General features: G+C 50.6%; 1 protein-coding gene across 1 annotated transcript in view; it reads right to left on the reverse strand.

The window, feature by feature from the left end:
• Nucleotides 1–21,566, reverse strand: part of JAG1 (jagged canonical Notch ligand 1) — a 36,258-nt gene extending 14,692 nt beyond the window's left edge. Inside the window, exons 1-6 of the mRNA XM_019462511.2 lie at nucleotides 21,087–21,566; nucleotides 20,355–20,660; nucleotides 11,663–11,714; nucleotides 6,015–6,269; nucleotides 4,248–4,308; nucleotides 274–404 (exon numbers count right to left, since the gene is read on the reverse strand). Of these exons, the coding sequence (XP_019318056.1) occupies nucleotides 274–404; nucleotides 4,248–4,308; nucleotides 6,015–6,269; nucleotides 11,663–11,714; nucleotides 20,355–20,660; nucleotides 21,087–21,167 (886 nt within the window). The 5' untranslated portion in view covers nucleotides 21,168–21,566. The remainder of the gene's footprint in view (nucleotides 1–273; nucleotides 405–4,247; nucleotides 4,309–6,014; nucleotides 6,270–11,662; nucleotides 11,715–20,354; nucleotides 20,661–21,086) is intronic.
• Nucleotides 21,567–22,562: the final 996 nt, after the last annotated feature.

Below are 22,562 nucleotides of genomic sequence, written 5' to 3' on the forward strand. Positions count from 1 at the left end.
CTGTAGCCTGCTTCGGATTCTGTGTCTCCCTTTCTCTCTGCCCCTCCCCCACTCGTGCTTTCTCTCAAAAATAAACATTAAAAAATAAAAATAAAACCAGAAAAAAATACCGCTAACCCCAGCACTAAAAGCAAATTCAAATTCAGAATTAAAAGTCCCTGCCAATAAAAATAAACAAAAGTAAAAAACTCGATTCTGGCTGCCCCACCCCTTAAGTCTTCCTGTGCCCAAGGCCCCCGTCCTGCCCCAAGATCCAGTCCCCAAGGGCCCTACCTTTGTCGCAGAGCTGGCCGCCCCAGTTGGTCTCACAGAGGCACTGCCAGGGCTCGTTACAGGTGCCATGGACGCACCCCGGGTGCGGGATGCACTTGTCACAGTACAGGCCCTGCCAGCCATACTGGCACCTGGAGACAGACAGCACACTCTGCTTTAGTCCTTGAAACATTTGGGGAGTGCAACGTCATTTAAAGGCAAGGCTAAGAAGTCCAGGCCTTTCCTGTCTTGTTTCATTTCGGGGGATAGGACAGTTGACTCTCAAGGTTTACGCGGGGGCTCTGTCTAAATAAACATTTTCAGTAGTTGGGCCAAGGTCCCCTCCCAGGCGACTCCCTACAAAAGCAGGGCTGTCTGGGGAGAGGCCGGCGGGGGCTGCCCTCACAAAGCCACTCTCTTCTCAGGCTCACAAGGCTGTGCAAGGGTGGGGGCATGGAATAAATCAAGACCCCGCTGGCTACGGAGGCGAAGGAAGGACTCTCGGGTGACAATAGCCATGTGAAAGTCTTCCTAAATGCGGCACTGCTGGCAGCTTTTACACAGCGGCCAGGCTCTTTGTCTAAACAGCAAGTCACGACCCCAGCGCGCAAAAATGCAACAAGACACCCCAGTGCGGCAGGAAGCTGCCTCCCAATGAGGCTTTAGGAAATCACACGAGGGGGGGTGGGGAAGGGGGGACCCTCCTCTGGCAAAGAGGCGGCTGAGATCTCGGAACCCACTTTTGCAGGAGGGTGAGGGAGGCAACAGCACTTGGAACCAATCCCATGGATAATTTACGACCCACTACCGGAGCTGCTTAGGCTAATTCATTTTATAGTTATTTCTCACTTTGCAAAAAGAAAAAAAGGTCAACCCAGTTTATCTAGTATTGGGGAACAGAGTCGAGTTTCCTTTATAAGAGCCTCATTAATCAGACTCTTCGGAGGCCAAATGGTGCCTTTGATCCCCAAACAAAAACACAAACATAAACCTTCACCTGGGGTGGAGGAGGGGCAGGGTCTCAGCCACCAGCCCCTCAAGTTTCAAGCCCTTAGAAACTTTAACTGCCTTCTCAAAACTGAAGCTGTGACAAACAGGAGGGGCCCCTGGAAAGCCTGGTGAAGGTGGGGTGAACTTGGTACAGGGATGGGCAGAGTATTTCTATAACAGGACCTGGGAAAAGCTGAGGGAAGAACTACCACCACCCTCCCCCACCCCCAACCACTCAGCTGTAACTCTGGAAAACAAGCACCCCCAAGAAGGGAAAGCTTTCCGTTTCCAGAGAGCTGGAGGCAGGCTAGCAAATCCTTGTCATGGGAAAATTATAGGGATCCAGCTAATAGCTAATCACCCACGGCCAAGAGTCAACTTAACCCCTGAGAACACTGACTAACCACTTCCTAACTTCTACAAACAAGCCATCCACACCCCAGTTCAAAGAACCACCAGAATGCGTGGTTTAAAATGAATCAGACAGAGGATTTGGCTTTATGTAAAACAGAACAGTAGTCTAAATGACAAGTGACCATTCAGAGGAGTAAAGAAAAAAATCTGGCAGAAATTTCGTTAAGAAAGTGGGACACTCAAGTTCGTGGGAGTTGGGGGGGGCGGGGTTCATTCAGTAAAAGATGAATATTCCTAGCTTGAAATATTAAGAGGGAACTGATTTGGAAATAGCAGTATTTCTTACTGTCTTCTTACTCCCTTCCAAATTAAGGATCAGTACACCTCTTCCATTTGCCTAATAAAAGCAAGAAGAGGCAGCTGAGGACCCAACCTCACCTCTTAATTAATGAGCGCTGGATCCCCAAGCATAAAAAAGAAACCACAAGAGGCCACAGATGACTTCAAAAGAAAACAAATAAAAATACTGACCCTAAAGAGGCATCCACAAAGTTATCCCAGTTAAATAATCTATGATTAAGGTTCTCATGAGAATTTGAAGTGACTGTCTTCATATGATGATTCATCATTAAGTTTGATATTATTGGCAGGCTTGCAATAAAGCAAGCATGTGCAACCAGGAGAAGGAATCTCAGTCTACTTGGGAACAACAAAACCAGTAAAGGTTTCTCATGTGGGAATAAAAAAACAAACAAACAAAAAAAAACACCTCTGTAATACATAATCCAAAAGACAACTTACAGGGTAACTCGCCATTCAGCTATTTCTGGAGCAGGACACAACCTGAACCTCCTGGGCTAGAAGGTTCTGTTTTGATTTTCCTTCAAGGTAGGCAGAACAAGATGGGCTGAGGAGACTATGCAAATGACGTGTGGGAAAGTCGCACCTTAAGTAAATAAGGGCACCGGTGCGTGTCTGGGCAGGGAGTGGGAGGGGAGACTTCGAAAGAGAAAGGGCTAAATTCTGGAAACAAAGCCTGTTGTTCTGGCTGGGAGGGCCCTCCCCTGCGCAGCAGCATGCCTATTCTGATGACAGCAGCAGAAATCATGGTCGGACTCCGCTGATATCCATCTGAGCTCTGCACGCGGAGCAGGCCCAGAGTGGCTAATAGCGCTGCTGATCCGACTTTCTCCAGGACACCCTTAATTATGAAGAGCACAGGTAGGTGGATTCCTGCTCAACCTTTGACAGCAATGCTGTTAAATACTACCGTCAGCTGCCACCATGGGGCTTCATATGCGAACCCACCCAGCCTTCCAGAAAATAAACTTTTCTCTCAAGTGTCAGAGGAGACAATTTCAGGTCAGCCTGGTTTTACTGGACTTCCAGCTGCCTTGGTTCTCATTTCAGTGTCAAGCCTCAGAGCTCAGTGTCCCCCCTGCATGGGAGGGGAACAGATGCCGTGGTGGAGCCATGAAGGTAAAGACCACAGAGAATTCTCTGTAGAGCGGCAGTCCTTAAAATACACTCACTTGGTAGGCTCTTCAAAATGCAGATTCTTGGGCCAACCCCTGGACTGGGGTTCAGTGGGTGGGGGGCAGTACCCAGGAATCTGAATTTTGACGGTTTCCGGTCACTTCAAGGGAATTCTGACTTGAGTACTGAGGTTGGGGGCAGTGATTCCCAAAGTCTGGTCCCACCAGCAACAGCAGCAGCACTGGGGAGCTTGTTAGAAATGCAGAGACTTGGCCCCACCCAGACCTATGGAATCAGTCTCTGCATTAGAACGAGAGCCCCAGGTAACATCTGTTTGAGATGCACTGGTTTAGATTGTTTTATATGCTTCCCTTGGCTCAAACCAGGGTGGCGTCTGGGGCAAAAATGAGAGGCCCCAGGGATCCTTTTGGTGTCACCCTCAATCTGCTAATCCTGAAGATTTGGGACGAAGGAGAGTAAAGTGGGAGATTGTGTCAAAATGCCACAGACACCAACACTATTTCCTGAAGCAAGCCTTTCCTAAATGGGCATAATGTACATTTCAAGAAGGCTCCAAAAACTGTAATCGTGAACCAGTCGGGGTGGGTCTCTGGCTTCTGCATTGTCCGGGACCATAAAAGAACAGACTTCAAAGGCCAGCAGCAAAAGTCTACATTCATCAGGCTCAACTGACAAGATTCCAGCGCAGCCATTAACCTCTCAGCACCGGCCGGCTCCCGCCTGCAAAGGGGCCAGGAGATTGTACTAATCCCATTCTAAAGAATGCTCCGCTGTCCCCTATTGATGGGAAAAGTGGGGGAGGGCTAGGAGATGGCAAACAAGGTTGGGGGAGGAGACAGACTCAAAGAAACCCACATCCCTCCATCTCATCCATTAGCACTTTAAGGGGAAGATTATAAAAACGTGTTATCAATTTACAGAACAGTTAATACATGAAGTCACTGACTATGCCCATAAGAGTTTTTTTTTTTCCAAGAGAGAAGTGTACACATTCCACCAGACAGCTGGCATAATTTAATAAGCTTCGGATGTGCCTATTTGAATTTTTTTTTTTAAAGCTTTCTTGCCCTCCAAAGGAAAAGAGGCGTATTCACAATAAATTCAGTCCCTCACTTGCATTAAAGAATTAAAAGATAATAAGTCTAGTCATTTACCTGCAGTCACCTGGGAGTTTGCAAGACCCATGCTTGGGGCTACAGCCCTGTCGGCAAATAGCTGTAAAAAAACACAACACAGAAGGATGTGTCAAGCACATGGTTTCGTGCACCACCACCATCATGAGAATGGCCTAGTGCATTAAGCCTACAAAATCCACGATTTTAAGAGATCTCATGTCAAGTCCATTGTAAGGAGAGGAAGATGGGAGGTGCCCAAATAGCAAATCCAGCTTTAAACTTCAAGGCCATGCTAGCAGATCTTCAAAACATGATCCTACTCAGAAACAAAATGCAGGCAAGTTGATGGGGGAGGGGGATCTTCATCCAGTCTGTCTAAACAATAGCTACCCTGCTCCCTGTCAGTTCCCACCCTCTCCAAGAGAACAGGAGCTGTGATCCTTCCTCATCTCAACCACTCAGTCCCATCCCAGCACATTCAGATGAGCTCCAGCCTTCTTAACCCCTACATCACCATCCCCTAGAATGCCTGATGTCTCAAAAATCCCAGGGGACTAACAAAGCCAAGCAGGCTGGCTTCATTTGGCAGGCTAATCTGGGGGCCAGCTCTGGTGGCACTTCTGTGAAGTAGCCTCACAAAGCAATTCTGCTTCCTTGATTAAAAGAAAAAAATTTGAACAGATGGTAAGAAATACTACACATGGTTTTTAAGTAATTGTTACTGATTTTTAAAACACCAACTACTATATGTTTATCAATTCATTGATCTCGATCCCAGAAATGCCATCCTTTAAAAATTCTAGTTATTTAAGAAAAGTCCAGGAGACCTGAAGATTCCTCTTCGTCCCACTCCTTAGTCACAATTCAAAAACTCCCTTTTTGGGTATATCTTGAAAGAATTTACCAAATTATGTGAAGTTAGCAGAGGACATTGAAGTTTGTGAGGGCCTAGTCTGGTCAGACTTACCCATCTGCAGTGAATTAGAAGCTTTGTAAAGGTAAAGACCACAGATAATTCTGTGAACATCTGCATCTGTGTACTAACTCACTGAATCTGGGCAGAAGGGCTGGGACAGCAGACAGCACATCTAAAAGCCTGCACTACTGTGGATGGGCCCAACTCTACACAAGTAGGAAAGCTCAGGTTCACCACTCACCCCCACCCCTCAATGCCACGGCCCCCACAGATGCACAGTGAAAGCTTGCTGTAAGGCCACACTGAGCTCAGGGGCTGTCATTTCCTACAGGATCATAGGTTCAGGCACTGAGCTAGCCCTGTCCCATGTAGCATCTGTTTTAGGTCAGGTTCCCTTAGAAGCAGAGCCTGAGAAAGGGATTTGGGTACAGGAGAAGGGAACTGAAGGCAGCAGATGGAGGCAAGGGAAGGAGCTGAGCAGGGGTCTCAGCTGGAGTCTGGCTTCAACCTGATCCCAGGGGAAGCTCTGGAGTGTGAACGGAAGCACACAGTGCCAGCAGGGCTGGCCTTTGTACCCCCAATCCAGTCATTCACAGACTGTGAGCAGTAGGGAAGGGGCAGGGAGTGGCTGTTTGGCCAAGGACAATGCTCCAGAGAAGAAACAGCTGTGAGCTGTTAGCAGCCAACATTCAGCAGTGGGGGGCGGGGATGAGGGCACCAACAGCATTCTGTGCTTAGCATCTTTATGCCTCAGGCCTAGAAAACAGACCAAATATCCCCCCTACCCCACACTACCTGAGACAGCCACTTGACCCAGCGTGGAGAGAACTGGACACCAACAGCGACAGCCACTCCCAGCCTATTAACCCACCCAGCACAGGCCCACACACCTTTGTTACATTCAGGGCCCATCCAGCCCTCCATGCAAGTTTTGTTGCCATTCTGGTCGCAGGCATAGTGTCCAAAGAAGTCATCTCTGGGTCGGCAGAACTTATTGCAGCCAAAGCCATAGTAATAGTCATCACAGGTGACGCGGATCTGATACTCGAAGTGGGCAATCCCTGTGTTCTGCTTAAGCGTCTGCCACTGCCTGCTGGGGTTTATCATGCCCGAGTGAGAAGCCTTTTCAATAATGCTGTCAGGCTCTAGAGGCAGGGGGGAAAAAAACAAACACACACCAACAATAAAAAAAAGCACTGATCGCATTAACATTCACATCAGAGCCTTCTTCCCTGACCATTTTGCCTACTTTTAATAACTAAAACCCACGTGGTATAAAATTCAAACAGTACAAAAGGACAGAAAAATGAAAAGTGTGTCCCCCTCCCCAGAAGCCTACACATTTACTTACCCTTTTTAATGGGTGCATAGTAGTTCACAATCTGGGAATAAAATGAAATACATTTTCCCTAGTTCCTCACATATGTGCATTTAGGTTATTTTGGCCTTTTACAATTAAGCAAAGCCACAAAGAACATCCTTGAAACTGTCTGTCCATGTGCCTGGTTCTAGTAGTAAGAGACACCCTAGAAACGGAGTGCTGAGTCAGAAGACAGCACAACCCATCACTCCCATCCGCAGACAACCCCAAACAGCCATGAGTGATGCCGTCAACCTGTCCTTCTCCCTGCACAGGAAACTGGGTTTCCCAACAGCAATGCCAACATAATATACTATCAAACTTTCTGATCTTTGCCTGATAAGGAGAGAAGTAGCTCTTATTTTAATTAGCATTTAATTAAGTGACGGTGAGCACCCCTTCACGTGGTTACAAAGCCATTTGTATCTGTTCCTGTGAACTGTAACCTGTTTCTCTCCTCTGCCAAGTTTTCTATTGTGTTATTGGTCATACCAATTTGCAAAAGCTCTTTACGTATTCTAGAAAGCACCTTATCCCAGGTAAAGGTTAGCCATCTTTCTCTTCTGGTTTTAGAGTTTCATGTCTTGCTTTAGAAAGACTTTGCCTACTTCAAACTCTTCATTGGAGCCGAGGGGTAGAGTTACGTTCCTAAGAAGTGATAAATTTGCCTTGCACTTGTACCTCAAACTTGATGCGTTTCACCTTTCACCTTTGCCCAGAAGGCACACGGGAAAGTAACGCACCCTAGTTTAGCGACAGGTAGACTGAGGGTTTTTCTGAGCCGAGTCATGCTCTTTAAAAGGTGCCCATTGAAAATAAACACGCCCAGAGCTCAAGCAGCTCTCAAGAGAAATAAGAAGTGGTCCCTGCCCTGAGGTCACTTATAATCTAGTCTCAGAAAAGAGACAGGTACGAAAATAAATCCAAACACTGGGTGCCAGGAGTCCAGGGGAGGGCTGTGAAAAGGAAACAAGGCACTAAGCACCCCAGCCTGGTCTTGTTTGTTTTCTTAAACCTGCCAACACCAACCTTTCACCGCCTTGTCAAATTCAAGGCCACCTTGGAGAGACAGTATTAGGACCTACTAGCAATGTCTGTGATTTTTACCCACCCACACCCCTGTTTTTCTAGGCTCAGGGCCTGTGCTCATTTACAAGGTTATACAAACCCAACAGGTGACCAAGAAAGGAGGCGCTCCTGGGGCGGGGGGGGGGGGGGGGGGGGGCGCTTCATCCACATGACTCCCAGCTTCACCCCAGGGTCAACCTTCTGGGTTTAACTGCCATGTGGGCAGGACAAGCCTTGAACAACCCACACACCTGCAGACTTACACCCCAGCACACACAGAACCACTCGCAGATAACACTTTACTAACATTAAGTTTTGCAAATAAACACAGGCCAAAGAATGACAAAAATGTCCTTCCATTAACTGTATGTTTGCTCTGCTGGTTTAATTTGAAAATGTAGCAAGCTATTACCACGTGATTATGAGTTCTGCATAAAGGAATTACTTCAACACATGGCTCGAAGGCCTCCAGCATCTCTCAGGCAGGTAACGACAACAAACAACTGAGACAGGAGTCCAGGGCGATCCTAAAGGCCCAGGCGGACAGGTCATTTCCAGTAGTTCAGTATACTTTCCTCCCATCTCTAGGAGATGGGAGAATGATCATTTCAGAATCCTCAGAATCCTCGATGTGGCTAACAGATCTGTAGACCTACCCTCACACCTGTGTGGCAGATTTTCCCTGGCAGCCCCCAGGCAGGGAGTCAGGTGTGTCTAGGGCACGCTTTCTGGCATTTGGGTTACAAGACAGCCAGTTTGCTGCCTGCTTCTTCTAAGCTGCTGTCACCTGAATCCCACTTCCTCTCAGCTTGGGGCACAGAAATGCATCTGGAGTAGTTCACTTGGGAGTCCAGCTTCAGGACTGGAGAAGGACATTAACAGACCCTCCTGAGACCTTAGCTGTGTGAAAGTGGAGCACAAAGCCTGCCCCACCGCCCCCCAGCCTTGCAGGCCATGGAGGTAATGAGGTGAGTCTGAGCATAACCCTGGGGCCACACTAACCCATAAACCTACTAGACAGGAGCGTAGCCAAGATGGTGAAGCTAGAAGGAAAACCTGGTCTAAGTATGCCGGTTTGTGTTCACGTATCTACGGAACAGTCCCATACACTGAAACCATCTGTACAGGAGAAAAAGGAAAAATCTGTACCCTTATGTAGTACAGTTTTGAAACATAATGGAAATGACCTCGGAGGACTGATGCCAGGAACGCCAGGCTCAGACAGCACTCTCTAACACACAGACAGTACCTGGGCTTTGTCTGGGCCAGGCTCTCTCTCTGCAGAGCTGATGGGAGAAGGAATTCTCGGTCCTAAACCTCAGGGCTCTGCCTCTAATCTGAAGACAGGATATCTCCAACTTGTTTGGCCCTCGAAGAGTAGCCAACTCCACCTGGGTTGCTACACAACCTTAGCCTCTGCCCTCACGAAGTACAGTCCCATGGGAGGGACAGAGATTGAAGAGAGTAATAAGCAAAACCTTCCAGCCTACATGAGTAGCACATGCAAAGGCCCTGTGGCAGGACAGAATGTGATGGTGCATTTGAGGACAGAAAGGTGACTGGTGGGATAGGACCAGAATATGGATATGGTAGAGGACAGTGTGGCATGCAGGCTGGAGCTAGCAGAGAAACAAGATGGCTGTGCAAGGCCTTTTAGGCCACACAGAGATCTGTCCCAAGACTATCAGGAAGCCACCAAGGGGATCTCTGAAGATGATAATCGAATCAAATCCAGATGTACACCAGGACCTAATAGAAGATACTATATGTTGATCATATTTCAGGTAAAAAAAACGAAACACTCTCAAAAGACCAGGATGGCAGAAGAATGGAGGAAGCATGGGAGGTGGACAGGAGTAGATATGGATGGACTAATGTGGTCACTAGTGTAGGAGTTCAGGTGTTAGCAGATGGGGACTTGGACCAGGACAGTGGCAGGGGCTGTGGCGAGAGGTGGCAGGATTCCAGTGAACTGTTGGAGAGATTTTCAGAACTTGGAGGTGGATTAGATATGGATACTATGGATGCTCCCTTAGAAAGGGAGGTACACAGGGTGTCTTCCAGATTTCTGGCTCATGGTTCTACGTGTTGAAATGCCGGTGCCAGTCATCCATGAAGGGCCCTAGGCAGGACCTCATCTGAAGAGAGAAGATGCCAAATTTGTTTCTGAACGTGAATTCAAGATCCCTTGGAAGCATCATAAAAAAAGACGCTGAATAAACAAGTGGATAAAGCATTTCCTCCTCTCGGGTTCACAAAGGGAGTTCCAGTCACCTGCATGTACTGGGCATTCCATGACTTTGTGGCCATTCCTTTCTTCAAGGGTAGAGGTCTGAAGTTCTTTATCCCTGCCCTAATTCCTTCTTGTGCTGTTCCATGGACTTAGTTACTCTCTCCCCAGCGAGGAGATGCCCCAGAATCCAAAACCAAGGCCACCCTGAAATGTAGACAACCATGGGCAGCTCTAGATGGGCATCTGCTTCCCAGGGGCACAGCTACCTGACCTGTGGGGTGACGGAAGGCCCAGGAAGGGCCCTGTAGGTGCTAGAGGGTCAGTGTCCTGATCCAGCTCTTACCATGAGCCAGGATCTCAAGGATGTTCACTTTATCAGACTGTTCTAACATCCAAAAGGGAAGGGAAAAGAGGACCACATGTGCACCAGAGGTTCTCTGGTCTATTTCCCTCCCTCCCCAGCTCCGAGTCTTTCCCATGCTTAGTTACCATTGTGACCAGGTCACAGTGACACAACACTCAACGTTTGTGTTGTGGGCAGGGAGGAGAGAACAAAACAGTGTCTGTGACCCTGACTGGTCATATGACCCACAACCAAGGCTGGTTACCACCCTCCCCTCCTACCACACCACAGTGGGACAGGGGTGCCCCTCGGAGAGGAAGGCCACAGATCTGGGTTTTGGATGTCAAAGCAAGAACGGGGATCCAAATGGCCTGGAGCCTCTGGCTCACCAGGGCTCAGCAAGGGCTACGTGGCCCCCAGTGGCGCAACAAGCCATATGCAGCCTGAAGCAGCCTAGCAGGTACCAAGCCTCCAATGTGCCCACTCTGGGCATGCACCATTCTCAGATTCAATTAAAAAAAAAAAAAACATGATGAGAAAATGAGGGGAAATATTAGCAGCAGCAAAAACAAACAAAAAAACCCAAATAAAACAAACAAAACAAAACAAAACAAAAACACAAAGAAAGGGTCAGTGAGTTAGAGAAGCAAAAGGGATGAGACATTCAGAGAATGGAGGGCAAAGACAAAATGTTGGATCAACCCTTCCTCCCCCACAGACTAATGGATTTCAACGTGAATCACATTTCCCCAGGACGATCCTCCCAGCAAAAACGGAATGCACAGTTACTGCGGGTAAGAGAAAACACTTTTAAGTTACATGTAAGGAGCAAAGACTACACTTTATAAGCCAGGCTGCTGCCAGTTCCAGACACAGCCTCAGTGGCTTCCCCACCAAAAGCCACCCCTCAAAGCTCTGAAAAAGCAGCCTGCACTGAAACAGTCATCTTTCAGAAGGGGCCAGGCAGGTGTGGTACCTGTGAGGCTCTGGGACTCCACTTCAATGAAAGGTCTGTGGTGCACAGTGTGGGAAAGAAACCCTGACTGCCTAGAAGCTCACCTGCCCACCAAGTGAAATTCAAGGTCGGCCTTTAGATTTAGAGCCCAGCGCCACCTCCGCAGGCTTTATCTTTCCGATGAGAGATTAAACACTCACTTAAAGTTTAAATGGACTTTTAAAAAGTCACCACTTTGATCCTTTAGCAGTCTACAAGGTTTTAACGTTGTAAAACCATTAAGATCTCTATCCCAACGATAATCTAGGTCCCTTAGTCAGGGACTGAGTTAACAGGGAATCTGTCCTGGCCACTTAATGTTCCAAGCGAACGTTCTGGGAAGGTTATGGAAAAGACTCCATGGAGCAGTTTGCCCTGGAGTATGGGCCCTGGGGTAGGGACACAGGGGCAGACGGCAGGGAGTGGTACAAGTCCTCTGAAGCATTCAGGAGACAGATTCAGCTCTGACCCTGCTGTACTCCAAGCACTGTGCTTCCACAAAGACGCACCCAGAGAAAAGCCCCTTGCTGTGATACTTACGGAGAGTGTCATTGCTGGAATCCCACGCCTCCACGAGCAAAGTGTAGGACCTCTGCAACACAGATAAACAACAGCTTAGTATTCAGAAATAGAGGTCAGGGCCCAAATGTCTACCTTGCTTGGACTCCCCACACACTCTGCCAAACAGAACCACAAAGCCAAAGTGACAACTCTGCTGTGGAATGGAGGTCACCCAACTCCCCTCCCTGGCACCCACCCTCAGGTTGATGCTTTCACCTGGTGGGGGCCCACCGTGGTCAGTCAGGGCCATTGTACGCAAGCAGCCCAAAGTCATCATGAGGAAATACCACCTCCCTATATGTGAATGCTATACGGTTTTCCAAAGCTTTCCAGACCCTAACTCCAGTGCATGAGAAAAACACACAAAGAATTTATTCTAAGCTAACCTAACCAGGTATTTGTACCCGGGGCGGGGGGGGGGGGGGGGGGGGAGGCCCCCTCATCCAGTGAGGAGGGCTGGCTATTGCTAAGGTTACACTTTGGGCCCTGGTGGGGCAGTCCCTAGGGAGGCCCCCTTTTCCTTTTCAGAACCCCTTTGAAAGCCCTGTCTGTGTGAGACCATCTCAGCTCCCACAAGTATCAGGTGACTCTAGGAAGCAGGAGGGGGTAGGTGCAAAGAGACTAAGACAAAGGCGGTGACCTAACTTGGGGTGTTTAGGGGGCAGACTCTGGGGACCAGAGTACAAAAGGGAGAAATAATCACACACCCATGGGTTATAGCTATTGATGGACTTATCTGTCAATAAGATCTAACATTCCAGGAATAATAGAGTCCACTAACTAAACAAATTCCCTGGACACTGGCAGGATGCCAGCTATTATACTGAAGGCACCTTTTATCTTCCAGGTTTATCTCAGAATTCTACCTCCCCCCCCCCAAATCCAAGCCATTAGCAAATTCCCGCTTTTACTCAAATCTTCATTTGTAATTTAGAATGAGGTCAGTCTCACAAAACAGCAGGGTTTAAATAAGCCTGCCATCTTGAAGCTGGAGAAATAGATGGGGGTTGGGGGGAGCACATGAGCCCTTCCTCCGTGTCCCTGAGCTGTCACTGTCAGATACCAATGCATCGGAAATAGTGCGCATTTCTCAAATAATCCCATGCCACCAGACACACAGCCACCATGAGAAGGCACCCACAAGGTGAAGGCAAAAATGGAACACGAGAGGAAAAAAAAAAAAAAAGAGCTTCATTCATAACTCTAGACAAGCTTACTGCTCAGAGACACAGCATGCCGTCTCTGAATATAAAAATATCTTGTGATAGACCCTGCTTTGGAATTCAGCCGAAATATGTTTCATACTCAAAGCAGAGCCGGATTCCATTTCGTTCACTGATAACTGTGGGAAAATGCTCTGAAAAGCAAGCAAAACCAGGCAAGCCGGGGCACATACCCAGCCCTCTCCTGTTTGGTGGCCACGGGTCCAAATTCATTGTTGTCATCGTTAATATTTTATTAGTCAAAGTTACATCTTATTTACAGCCTCTAAGTTTCCTGAGACTTCCTACAAATTACAGGACTCTTCCCTGAGAGCAGCAAGAAATTACATTTCTCTACTGATTGGAGGTGAGAGCCAAATCCAAATGAGGCCAGATGTGTATTCTGTATAATTAAGCCCTTCGTTTGCTGGCCATGTTGAGACCCACGTTCTACACTTCCACGTATTGTTGTAATTAATCCTGATTAAATGCATTGATATCCAGATTTCTGACAGACTTGCACAAGCACTAAACACCTAACATCCACAAACCCCACAGAAAGGAGAAGGCGTGCCGGGACTGAGCTGGCATGACAGTCTTAACCCTGCTTAATGAATGCTCAAAGAAGGCAGCATCCTTCAAACTTGCACAAGAACCTGGAAGACCAAGCTGTGTACCTGGCTCATCCTCACCAGAACTGGTGAGACCTCAGGAGTTGCTGACCAACACTACGCAACCCTGAGGGTTGGGTGGCACAGAGTTCTGGACAGGGAGTGTCCTGATCTTCCATGAACTGCCTTCTTGGTGGTGGACATGGGGTTTGGGCTGGGGGCTGCAGCACTGGCAACAAGGCCTTGCCAAAAAAGAAAGAAAAAGCCCTGGGCCATCTCTCTTTCTGGTTTCGGAGAAGGACTTATGGTTCTGGGCCTCACCTCCTGGAGCAGGAGGATTCCTCCCACCCAGCCTTCAGAAGAAAGGATTCCCTCCAAGGCCCCTATTAGGAGGCCCTCTTACCTCCCACTCCATCCCCACACTATAGGTCAACAATCAAGATAATTTGGTAATGATTATTACTTGCTAGGAACTTTAATTTTTCCCAGGCCCACGCTTGACCTCTGTACATCCCAGAATATAGTTCCAGACTCCAAGATCCAGACCACGCACACACTTTATACCATCCTAGGAGGCCAGTACCAGGCCAAAAATCAGATGCAATCTGCTATGATCTTGTCACGCCCAATTTGTCACTGTAAATCTGACCCCCTCCCCTGACAGCGGAGGCCAACTCACTGGGCATCCCCCACCAATGGCTTGGGGAGGGGGTGCCAGGCCAGATGATGGGCAAGTGTTCCGACTCAAGCTCCTATGAAAATACCACCCACGAGAATCACAAATAGCAAATACCGGGATTTTTCTTGGTTTCAAACTACAAAAGTAAGACTAGAAGAATCCCCTTGCTTTCATCTCTTCTCTTCAATCTCCCCAGAACAACAGCCTGGGGGCAAAGCAGGAGGGATGGGCAGCTAACACAACTTCAGCCTGGGCCTGTGCCCCTTCCCACCTCCAGGCCCAGGGGATGCTGGCAACAGTGGCTGGTTCTTATTCTCGTGCAGCAGGAAAGAGGGACAGCCAGCTTTCAGAAGGACTTCCGCAGCCTTTTACCTAAAGGAGGGCCCCAACTTCGAAATCCCAAGGCATCCCAGGATCCCAAGGGCCTCTTCCCGCCCCGGGCACCGTGGCTGCGGGAGGGCTGTGTTCTGCGCCCATCTGACTCCTCGGTGGTTACCTTGGCACCGGGCAGAGTGGTAAGCACTTAATTGCCACATTAAGAAGGGGGATGTAAGAAACAAAGGTAATTGTGTTGGCAGCTGGGAGCTTCCTTTTCCTGGCAACAGCGGCAGCCAAACCAAGCCCTGAGAAGAGGCTGCTTCCATTCCTGCCAAGCTGACGGACACAAACAAACCGCCATCCAAACGGCACGCGTGCGGCGTCCAAAACCCCAGGCCACCGCGACAGGCGGCCGAGGAGTGCACACCCTGGGAATGCCCGATGTGCCCAGGGGGCCATTGTGCGAGTCAGTCGGCCCCCGGGTTTGTCTGGGGCCCTGTACTCTGCTGACTCAACTGTCGCTTCCTGTCGCAGGCCCTGTATTAGCAGTATTTTTGGAGAGGCCGCATTATTCTCTGTAATCCTCATTTCAGTCAATTCGGCCACACTATTGTCCTGCCTGCGTCTGGGTGGCCACAGTATAAAATATTCCAGTCACAAACATACCAAATAAAGGCTTCAGAGATCGCATGTGTGGGCACACGCACGCTCGTACGAAAAATTCACGTGTCACAGGGCGGTGGTGAGGGGAGGGCCTGAAGAAAGGACAACTTCCCCACAGCATCCAAGCCAAGACAACTTCAGCCATAGACAGCAATTCAGTGTGCAGGGCTTGACATTTCAATAGAGTCCGATCTGGTTACAAAGGGCGATTTTCTCATGAAAGCCCACCTCAAAGACTCACCGAGTGGGCCCCAAAGCTCATATCCAGATTGGAGAGGCTCAATGAGATGCCCCCACCCCCTTTCCCATCATTACCCTTACCTGTTTGAAAAGCATCCCACTGATAATTAAATGCACCAGTTACAAAAGGGTGGCGAGGTTAATAGATAGAATACCGAGAAACCAGCCAAGCACAACCGTCCGGTTCACACAGAGCAAGCCTGAACAAGAAGCCTTTCTACTTATTTACCAAAAGTGCACAAAAACTGGGCTGAGCTGGTAGAGGACTCTGAGTGTTGGACTATTTATTGTACCACTTTTAACCACTGGGAGCCATGCTGCACAATTTCTGCCCTGCACATGCACCACACCAGTGACAAATGTCGCCGGCCCCGTAAAAACAAGGGCCACAGGGGCAGGGCGGTCCATGCAATGATCAGAAACCAGCAAGGAAATCACAACACAGCCACTCGGCATCACGAGCCAAGAGAAAGGTGGAACATTTCTGAATGCAAAACCCTATCCCCGCCTCTGCTACCACCCTAGAAAACATGAGAATCATCACATCCTAACACATCTTCCTCAAGTTGAAAAATTGGTTCAACTTATTCTGTTCTAGTTTTTTTTTTTTTTTTTAAGTATATTTAAAAGCTGGAACCAAGTGTCACTTCTCTCAGCTCAGAACCTAACCTAGGGGGTTAATAGGTAGGGGAAGGAACATGCTTATAGAAGTTTACCAAGGAGGGGGGAATGCTCAGGAACATTTGCTTTTATGGATTATCATGCTCATTGTATGCACATCCAGATATTATGCATTCTTACATTGTAACTAATCTTGAAAAGTCTGACATTGGAACCAAGTTCTGGCCTTTACAATGGGCTGGTGGCTGCTATGAACCCAGTCAAGGCCTCTGTTTACATTCTTGTTTTCAGATCAGGAACATGATCTTTGTTGCCTTGGCTTCATTTTTTCATGAACAACATTTTGTCCACCAGGCTAAACCTTCCACGTGCCTTCTATCCAAAGGGTCCCTTACCACTCTTCGCTATAAAGATTTTACGCAGTATTCAGAGCACTGATTCCAGGGAGAGGACATGCCTGAAAGTGGCTGCTGCCACTCCTCCTTATGCATCCAGCTCCCCAACAGCCTTGATGCCAAAAGCTTCACTGTTCTCTACAAATGTTTAGAGTCCCTGTAGAATTATGGGTGTGGAGTTGGTGGGCTGCAAACTCCTATAAGTACTGGAGGTTTGAATAAGTTGCTAAGAAACAACACAACAAGGAGGCAGAAAACACAGAGAAGTTTACACCTAGAAAAGAAAAAAAAAATTAAAAACCAAGTACCTTGCAGAAGGATTTCATGTGGAGAGCAGCCACTCTGAAGACACTTAGCACAAAGTGAGTGCAGCTCTACTTTCCCCCAAGCCTGGTTTTGCAACACAGACCTGTCATTTCATCACTTTAATTTGACATAGGTGTCTGGGAGCAGAAGAGGTTTTCTCCACATAAGGAAATCCCTTGCTCCAAGCCCTTACACTCACATGTGCTGTTTGCATGCATGCATGCATGATATGGCCACATGGGTTGCACACACTGGCTGTAGAAAGGAGCCAGTTCAAATGAGAACCCCATCCCTCCACCTTCTGCGTGTCCACACCACACCTACAGAGGCTCAGGGTCCAGGAAACACAACAGAGGGCATAAAGGCAAGGACAGTGTCAATTACATTCTGTGATTAACCTCGTGACATCTGATTTACCCAAATCCCTGGCAGTTGCTCAATCAGGCCTTAAGTATAAAGGGGGCCAAAGTTGGCATCACTCTGGTATGCAAGAAACACACTTCATTGGATTTTCCTGAAAAATTCAGCTGCTCCCAGCAAGCCTTTTATCACTGTCAATGGCATTTAAATAGGACGCCAAAGGAACAGACATCTCAACCACTTCCCCCAAAGTTTCTCTAGATTCAGTTCACTGCAGGGTCTGCAATGGATCAATACAGCGAACTGGGGTTCTGGAGTTCCTAAAAACCTTTTGGGGCTGGTTAGTAGTAACTTCATTAATGTATTCTTATTAAGCAGGTACCACTGGGATTCAGCACTAATTTGGGGAGGCACGACCTAACCATTTCATTGATTTATAAATGGTTATTCCCAAATCACTTCCCGTTGAGCCCAACTACCTTCCATAATGTCTGTTCTTATCACTAGGTCCCCCTGATTGGAGGGTCATAAATCAGGCCAGTTGCTTCAAGTCAAGACCCTGTGAGCAGCACTGGAACGGGGATTAGAAGCCACAGATGAGAACCATAGGCCTGGAGCTGGGGCAGCAGACATTCAAATGGAACATAATCAGATACTATCCGATGGGCAGGCCCACCTCTACAGAGCCTCCCACATGGACACTGGAATGTGGACTAGATTTCAAATGTGGCCGAATTATTTCCTCTTCTTCCTCTCTAGAGCACGAACAGTTATTTGATTGGGGTCATAATCCCAAACAAAAGACATGAATTACACCACCTTCCAAACTGACCTACTGTGCACCACGAACCAGGATTCTCCCACTGTCCACACATTTGGGAGGACCCATGTGGACAGTAACTAATTGTAGGGTCAGGGGCTCAAGTGGCTGGAAGTCCAAGGCGTTGTTTTTTTTTTTTTAAAGACCATATTGTCTTTCCGTATTGAATTTTGTACCAAGTTCAGTTTTTACCTATTCAAGAAAGTCAGTTCTAGATAGACATGCTTATTAATATTTAATTGCCAAACTGAACGAAGCTGCACTAACTACGTCAATACCTAAGTGCTTTCACTTCACTTAACACTCACCCTGGAATCATTCTTGAAAGTTACAGACTGTGGTGTTTCTCCAACCACACTCGGGAAAATAAACTAAAACAATACACCTAAACTCCACTTTCTCTTGGGAAGTAAAGCTTAAGTTTCACAGCAGGCCTTTTAGGGGGGCAGGGTGGAGACTCATTTATGAGTGATACATGCACTTGGCCCAACTTCAAAAGAACCACACTCAGTGTAGTCCCAGCATTCTCCCCATTCTAGAAAAGCCGAGAGTCTATTTCATGGTTGGTGACCCGTGGGCCCTGAAACCACAGAAGAGCACCAGCAAATCAATCGTCTCCCTGCCCCACACACGGCTTCCTGCTCATTCCCCATCTAGGACTCTGCCAAGTGTCAAATGGGGACAGACACACACCTAGGTCACTTTCCAAAGCCAGGCCTGGGGGAGCAAGGCTCCTTGTTCTCATCCAAGCGGTCCTCTGACCCTACTCTCCAAAGTGAGCCTCAGCCAGGCCTGCAGCTTTTCCACATCACTAATAAGATTCCTTTTATGGTCTTGTGAAACGCAAGGGGCTCCGGACTGATCCTCAGGAGGGTGGAACCACCTGCAGGCCCCTTCCCCCTAAACTCCAAACACAAGTTCAAGGGCGGTCAGTATTCACAGTTAACTTGGGCCCAGTCAGATTAGAAAATGGCCAGCCTCTTTAAAGTTCTCCCTAGTAGGGGATTAACAAACAAGATAAACACTCTTTGTAAAATTGAAATCCGGCAACAGACGAGGCCCTCCATTCTCAGAGAACTCCACATACCACAGGTTTTTATAAGCCCCTTTTAATGGCATGTTTCTGATAACTGTCTTATCTCACCCATGGCAGAGGGCACTTTATAACGCCAGCTCCAGGAAATGTGGGCCTTGAGAGCCACCCCAAGATACACCCACACGCCGGCACGCATTCACCAAAGTACCCTCCCTTTCCATCCCCTCCCAGGGATGCGAATCACAGCCCCAGCCTGCGGGTAGGAGGCAGCAGAGTGCTCCCCAAGACAGCACGTGGTGGAGAGTATTCCCCTGGGCATTGAGCACCCCTCCCCTCCGACCCCCCCCCCCCTCCACCTTGCCACCCACCCTCACAGACTAGGCCAAGCCCCAGTCCGGGCGATGAGCCACACCTCCCGGACAGCAGGAGCTGAGCAGAGGGCACGAGCATTTTCCCCTTTCCTCCCCTTCTGCAATCACACTCATCTTCCTTCTACCCAATTTGGGATGTTGCAAGGGCCTCGTTGCAGAGTCGGCTGGCTGGCCTAGCTGCACCGGGGCGGGGGTCCACGCACTCGCACTCTCAGCGGCTGCCTCTAACAGGCCCCCCCACTTCCAGGCCTTGACACGCCCCCGGAGGCTAGCGGGGGCCGGGCGCCCGCCGGACGAGGGCGTACCCCCGCCCTTCCCCGGGAAGTTTGCAAACACAGCTGGTTCCAGAGCCCGGGAACCGCTGGAAGTGAGGCCACAACGGCTACACCGCGCGGGGGCGAGGGCAGGAAGGGGCCGGCAGGGGGCGGAGGCTCTCGGGTTCACAGCTCCAGCAGCGGCTTGGAGACACCCCCCAACCCCCAACCCCCCACCCTTCTCTGCGGCAGCAGCCCCCGACCCCTTACATTCAGCCCAGAGCGCGTCCCCGCACGCCCCAAATCTCCCGGGGAGCAGCGGGAAACGGGCTCCCCCACACCCTCCAGGAAGGACACGCCCGCCCTCCCAGCCGCTCACGAGAAAGGGGAGGGTGCCGATTTGGACGGCGTTCGAAGACCAGAACTGCGCCGCGTCGCCTTCCATGGCGCATCAGGTTTAATTGGTTAAGCAAAGATCATCTATAATGAACTCCTAGCTCGGGGCGGGGTCACTCTAGGGCCTTCGTGTTAGTTGCAAGTTTAAACCAGACTTCCTGGGAGCTTTGCCCCACAAACCTCTGTGGGCTCCCCACTTTTGGGCGCTTAGCAAAAAAGCCACGAAGATAGGGCCTGCTGATAAGTAACTATATAGTCTCGGCTGCCCAACACCCCACCCCACCAGACTTTTCCAGTTAGCTCGGAGTTTCAAGCCAAGGTCCTTTAAATCCCTCTCGCAAGAGAGAGGCGCGTGGGTACGGACCTCGGCGGGCCTCCCTCACCGCGTAGCCCACTCACCGGCCACGCGAAACTGAAAGGCAGCACGATGCGGTTGCGTTCGTTGCCACGACTGGCCTTGAGATTGAAGGTGTTGCCCCCGATGACAGGAGTGGAGCCCGAGCCGAAGCTGCAGGGCCCCCCGGCCGTGACGCGGGACTGGTACTCCTTGAGGCACACTTTGAAATACGTGTCACACTCGTCGTGGGAGCACTTGCGGTCCCCCGGGTTCCGGACGCCGCCGCAGCAGTTCCCGTTCTGCAGCTCCCCGTTCACGTTCTGCATGGACAGGATCTCCAATTCGAATTGGCCGGAGGCCCCGCACACCTGCCGGCGAGGGAGGGAGGGAGGTCAGCGCAGGGGAAAGTTGTTTTCTTCGAGGGTGGAAGTAGCGACTCCCTCCCCGCCCGCCCCGACGAGCCCTCAGCGCCAAGTGAAAATAATTTTGCAAAACTGAGTGCAAGGACTAGACGTGATTCCCGTACAAAAAATGCACGAGTGCAGGAGAAATCCGACGACTGCCCCCGGGGAGAAGAGCGGTGAGAACGCAGCCCCCTGCCCCGCCGGGAGGATACATTTAGGAGGCCGGAGGCTCCCCCAGCCCCGGTGCAGCCTCTCAGGCGCAGGGACCGGGCGGGGAAGCCGAACGCCCGAGGGCTCCCGAGCCCGTTCCAGGCGCCCAACCGCAGGCGTCCGGGGCGCTGCGAGGAAAAGGAGAGGGCGGGCCGGGAGGGAGGCCCGGCGGGCTCCTACCTTGGCTCGCAGGGCGCAGAGCAGGGCGAGCAGGAGGCTCAGGGGGCGCCCGGGCCGGCCGCGCGTCCGTGGGGACCGCATCGCTGCGCCGCGCGCCGCGGGCACTCGGGACGCCGCCGCTGCTGCTCGCGCTGGTGCTCCGACCGGTGCTGCCGCCGGTGCTGCCGTCGCCGCTGCCCCTGCGGCCGCCGCGTCCCGGCTCTAATATACTCCGCCGATTGGAGCATGCACGACTGGAAAACAACACCACTTTTCAAAAGCTCTTTCAAGAGCGGCGCGTTCCAGAAGGCAAAGGGCCCGGCCTCCTTTTATTATTCTGATCGCTTCTTTGAGGCGCTCCCCCTCCTCTTCCACCTCCCGGCTTTCTTTCCTTCTCTCGCGCTCCCCTTCTTTTATTATTATGATTATGCGCAGCCTTTTATTCCCTTTCAGATCAGCTGCTTAGAAAGGAGAGAGGGAGGGGAGAAAAAAAAAAAAAAAACGAGCCCAGCTCGCGGGCCGGCCGCAGGTAACACAATGACGCGTGCCCGCCCGGCTCTCGGAGAGGGACTCGGAGAGCCCGTCTGAGAGCAGCGGCCCGGGCTGGCCACCTCTACCCAGCGCGCGGGGCTGGCGCATGCGCGCTTATTAATATTCATGAGGGGGCGTGTCGTGCAAAAGACACGCCCCTTCCCTCCGGTTGATGGGGAGGGGGAGTACTGGGAGGAACTTGGAAGGGGCCGGGGGGCTTAGCGACGCGTGATAAGACCTAGACGTCGCAGGGCCAGGCGCACACCCTCGTCCTCAGGATCTTTGGACCAGGCGGGAAGGGGGGCAGGGTGCGGCGAGGAACTTGGTAGGGCCCGCTGCTCAGGGACGCGCAGGGCCATGTAGATGGCCACGAGCCCCCTCGGACTCCTCGGGTCGGGCGCCTGTGCCCGCCGGTGGAGGCCCCAGGTGTAGGCGCCGCGGCGCTGCCTGAGCGGTCGGAGCGGGACAGCTTCCGCCTTCCAAGCCGCCTGCGTCAGCTGCGGCTTTTGCCCCAGGAGGAGGGCCTGCCCGCGGGGAGCCCGGCCCGCTTCCCGCGAGCAAGCGAGCCGCCCAGAGCGCGCTGCTGGCAGCAGTAGTGGCAGAGGCGGCGGCGGCGAGGCTGGCGTGCTTGCCGCCGTCTGCTCGCCCGGCGGAGGCGACCTGGGCAGGCGCTGCTGGGAACTTTGAAAAACTTTCCCGGAGCCAGGCTTGCCGCAGATTCGAGGGGAAGCCTCGGTCGCGCCCCACCCCCTCCCCGATCCAAGTCTGCGAAGTCCCGGAGGGCTGGCAGCTTCCCTTACAAACCGTGCCAGGGCGGAGGCTAGGGGAAACCTAGTGGGGGAGGGCGACGGACACACTGGGGTCTGCTCAGGTTTGGGGAGGGGCTAAGGGAGATGCTGATGGGCTTGGGCTCACACCCGGCTGGTCCCGCCGCCCAGGCCGCAGTGCTGGGATTGCACCTGTAGG

Source organism: Panthera pardus, unplaced genomic scaffold (genome assembly GCF_024362965.1).
Source record: "Panthera pardus isolate Hobbes unplaced genomic scaffold, ASM2436296v1 HiC_scaffold_25, whole genome shotgun sequence".
NCBI classification, from domain to species: Eukaryota; Metazoa; Chordata; class Mammalia; order Carnivora; family Felidae; genus Panthera; species Panthera pardus.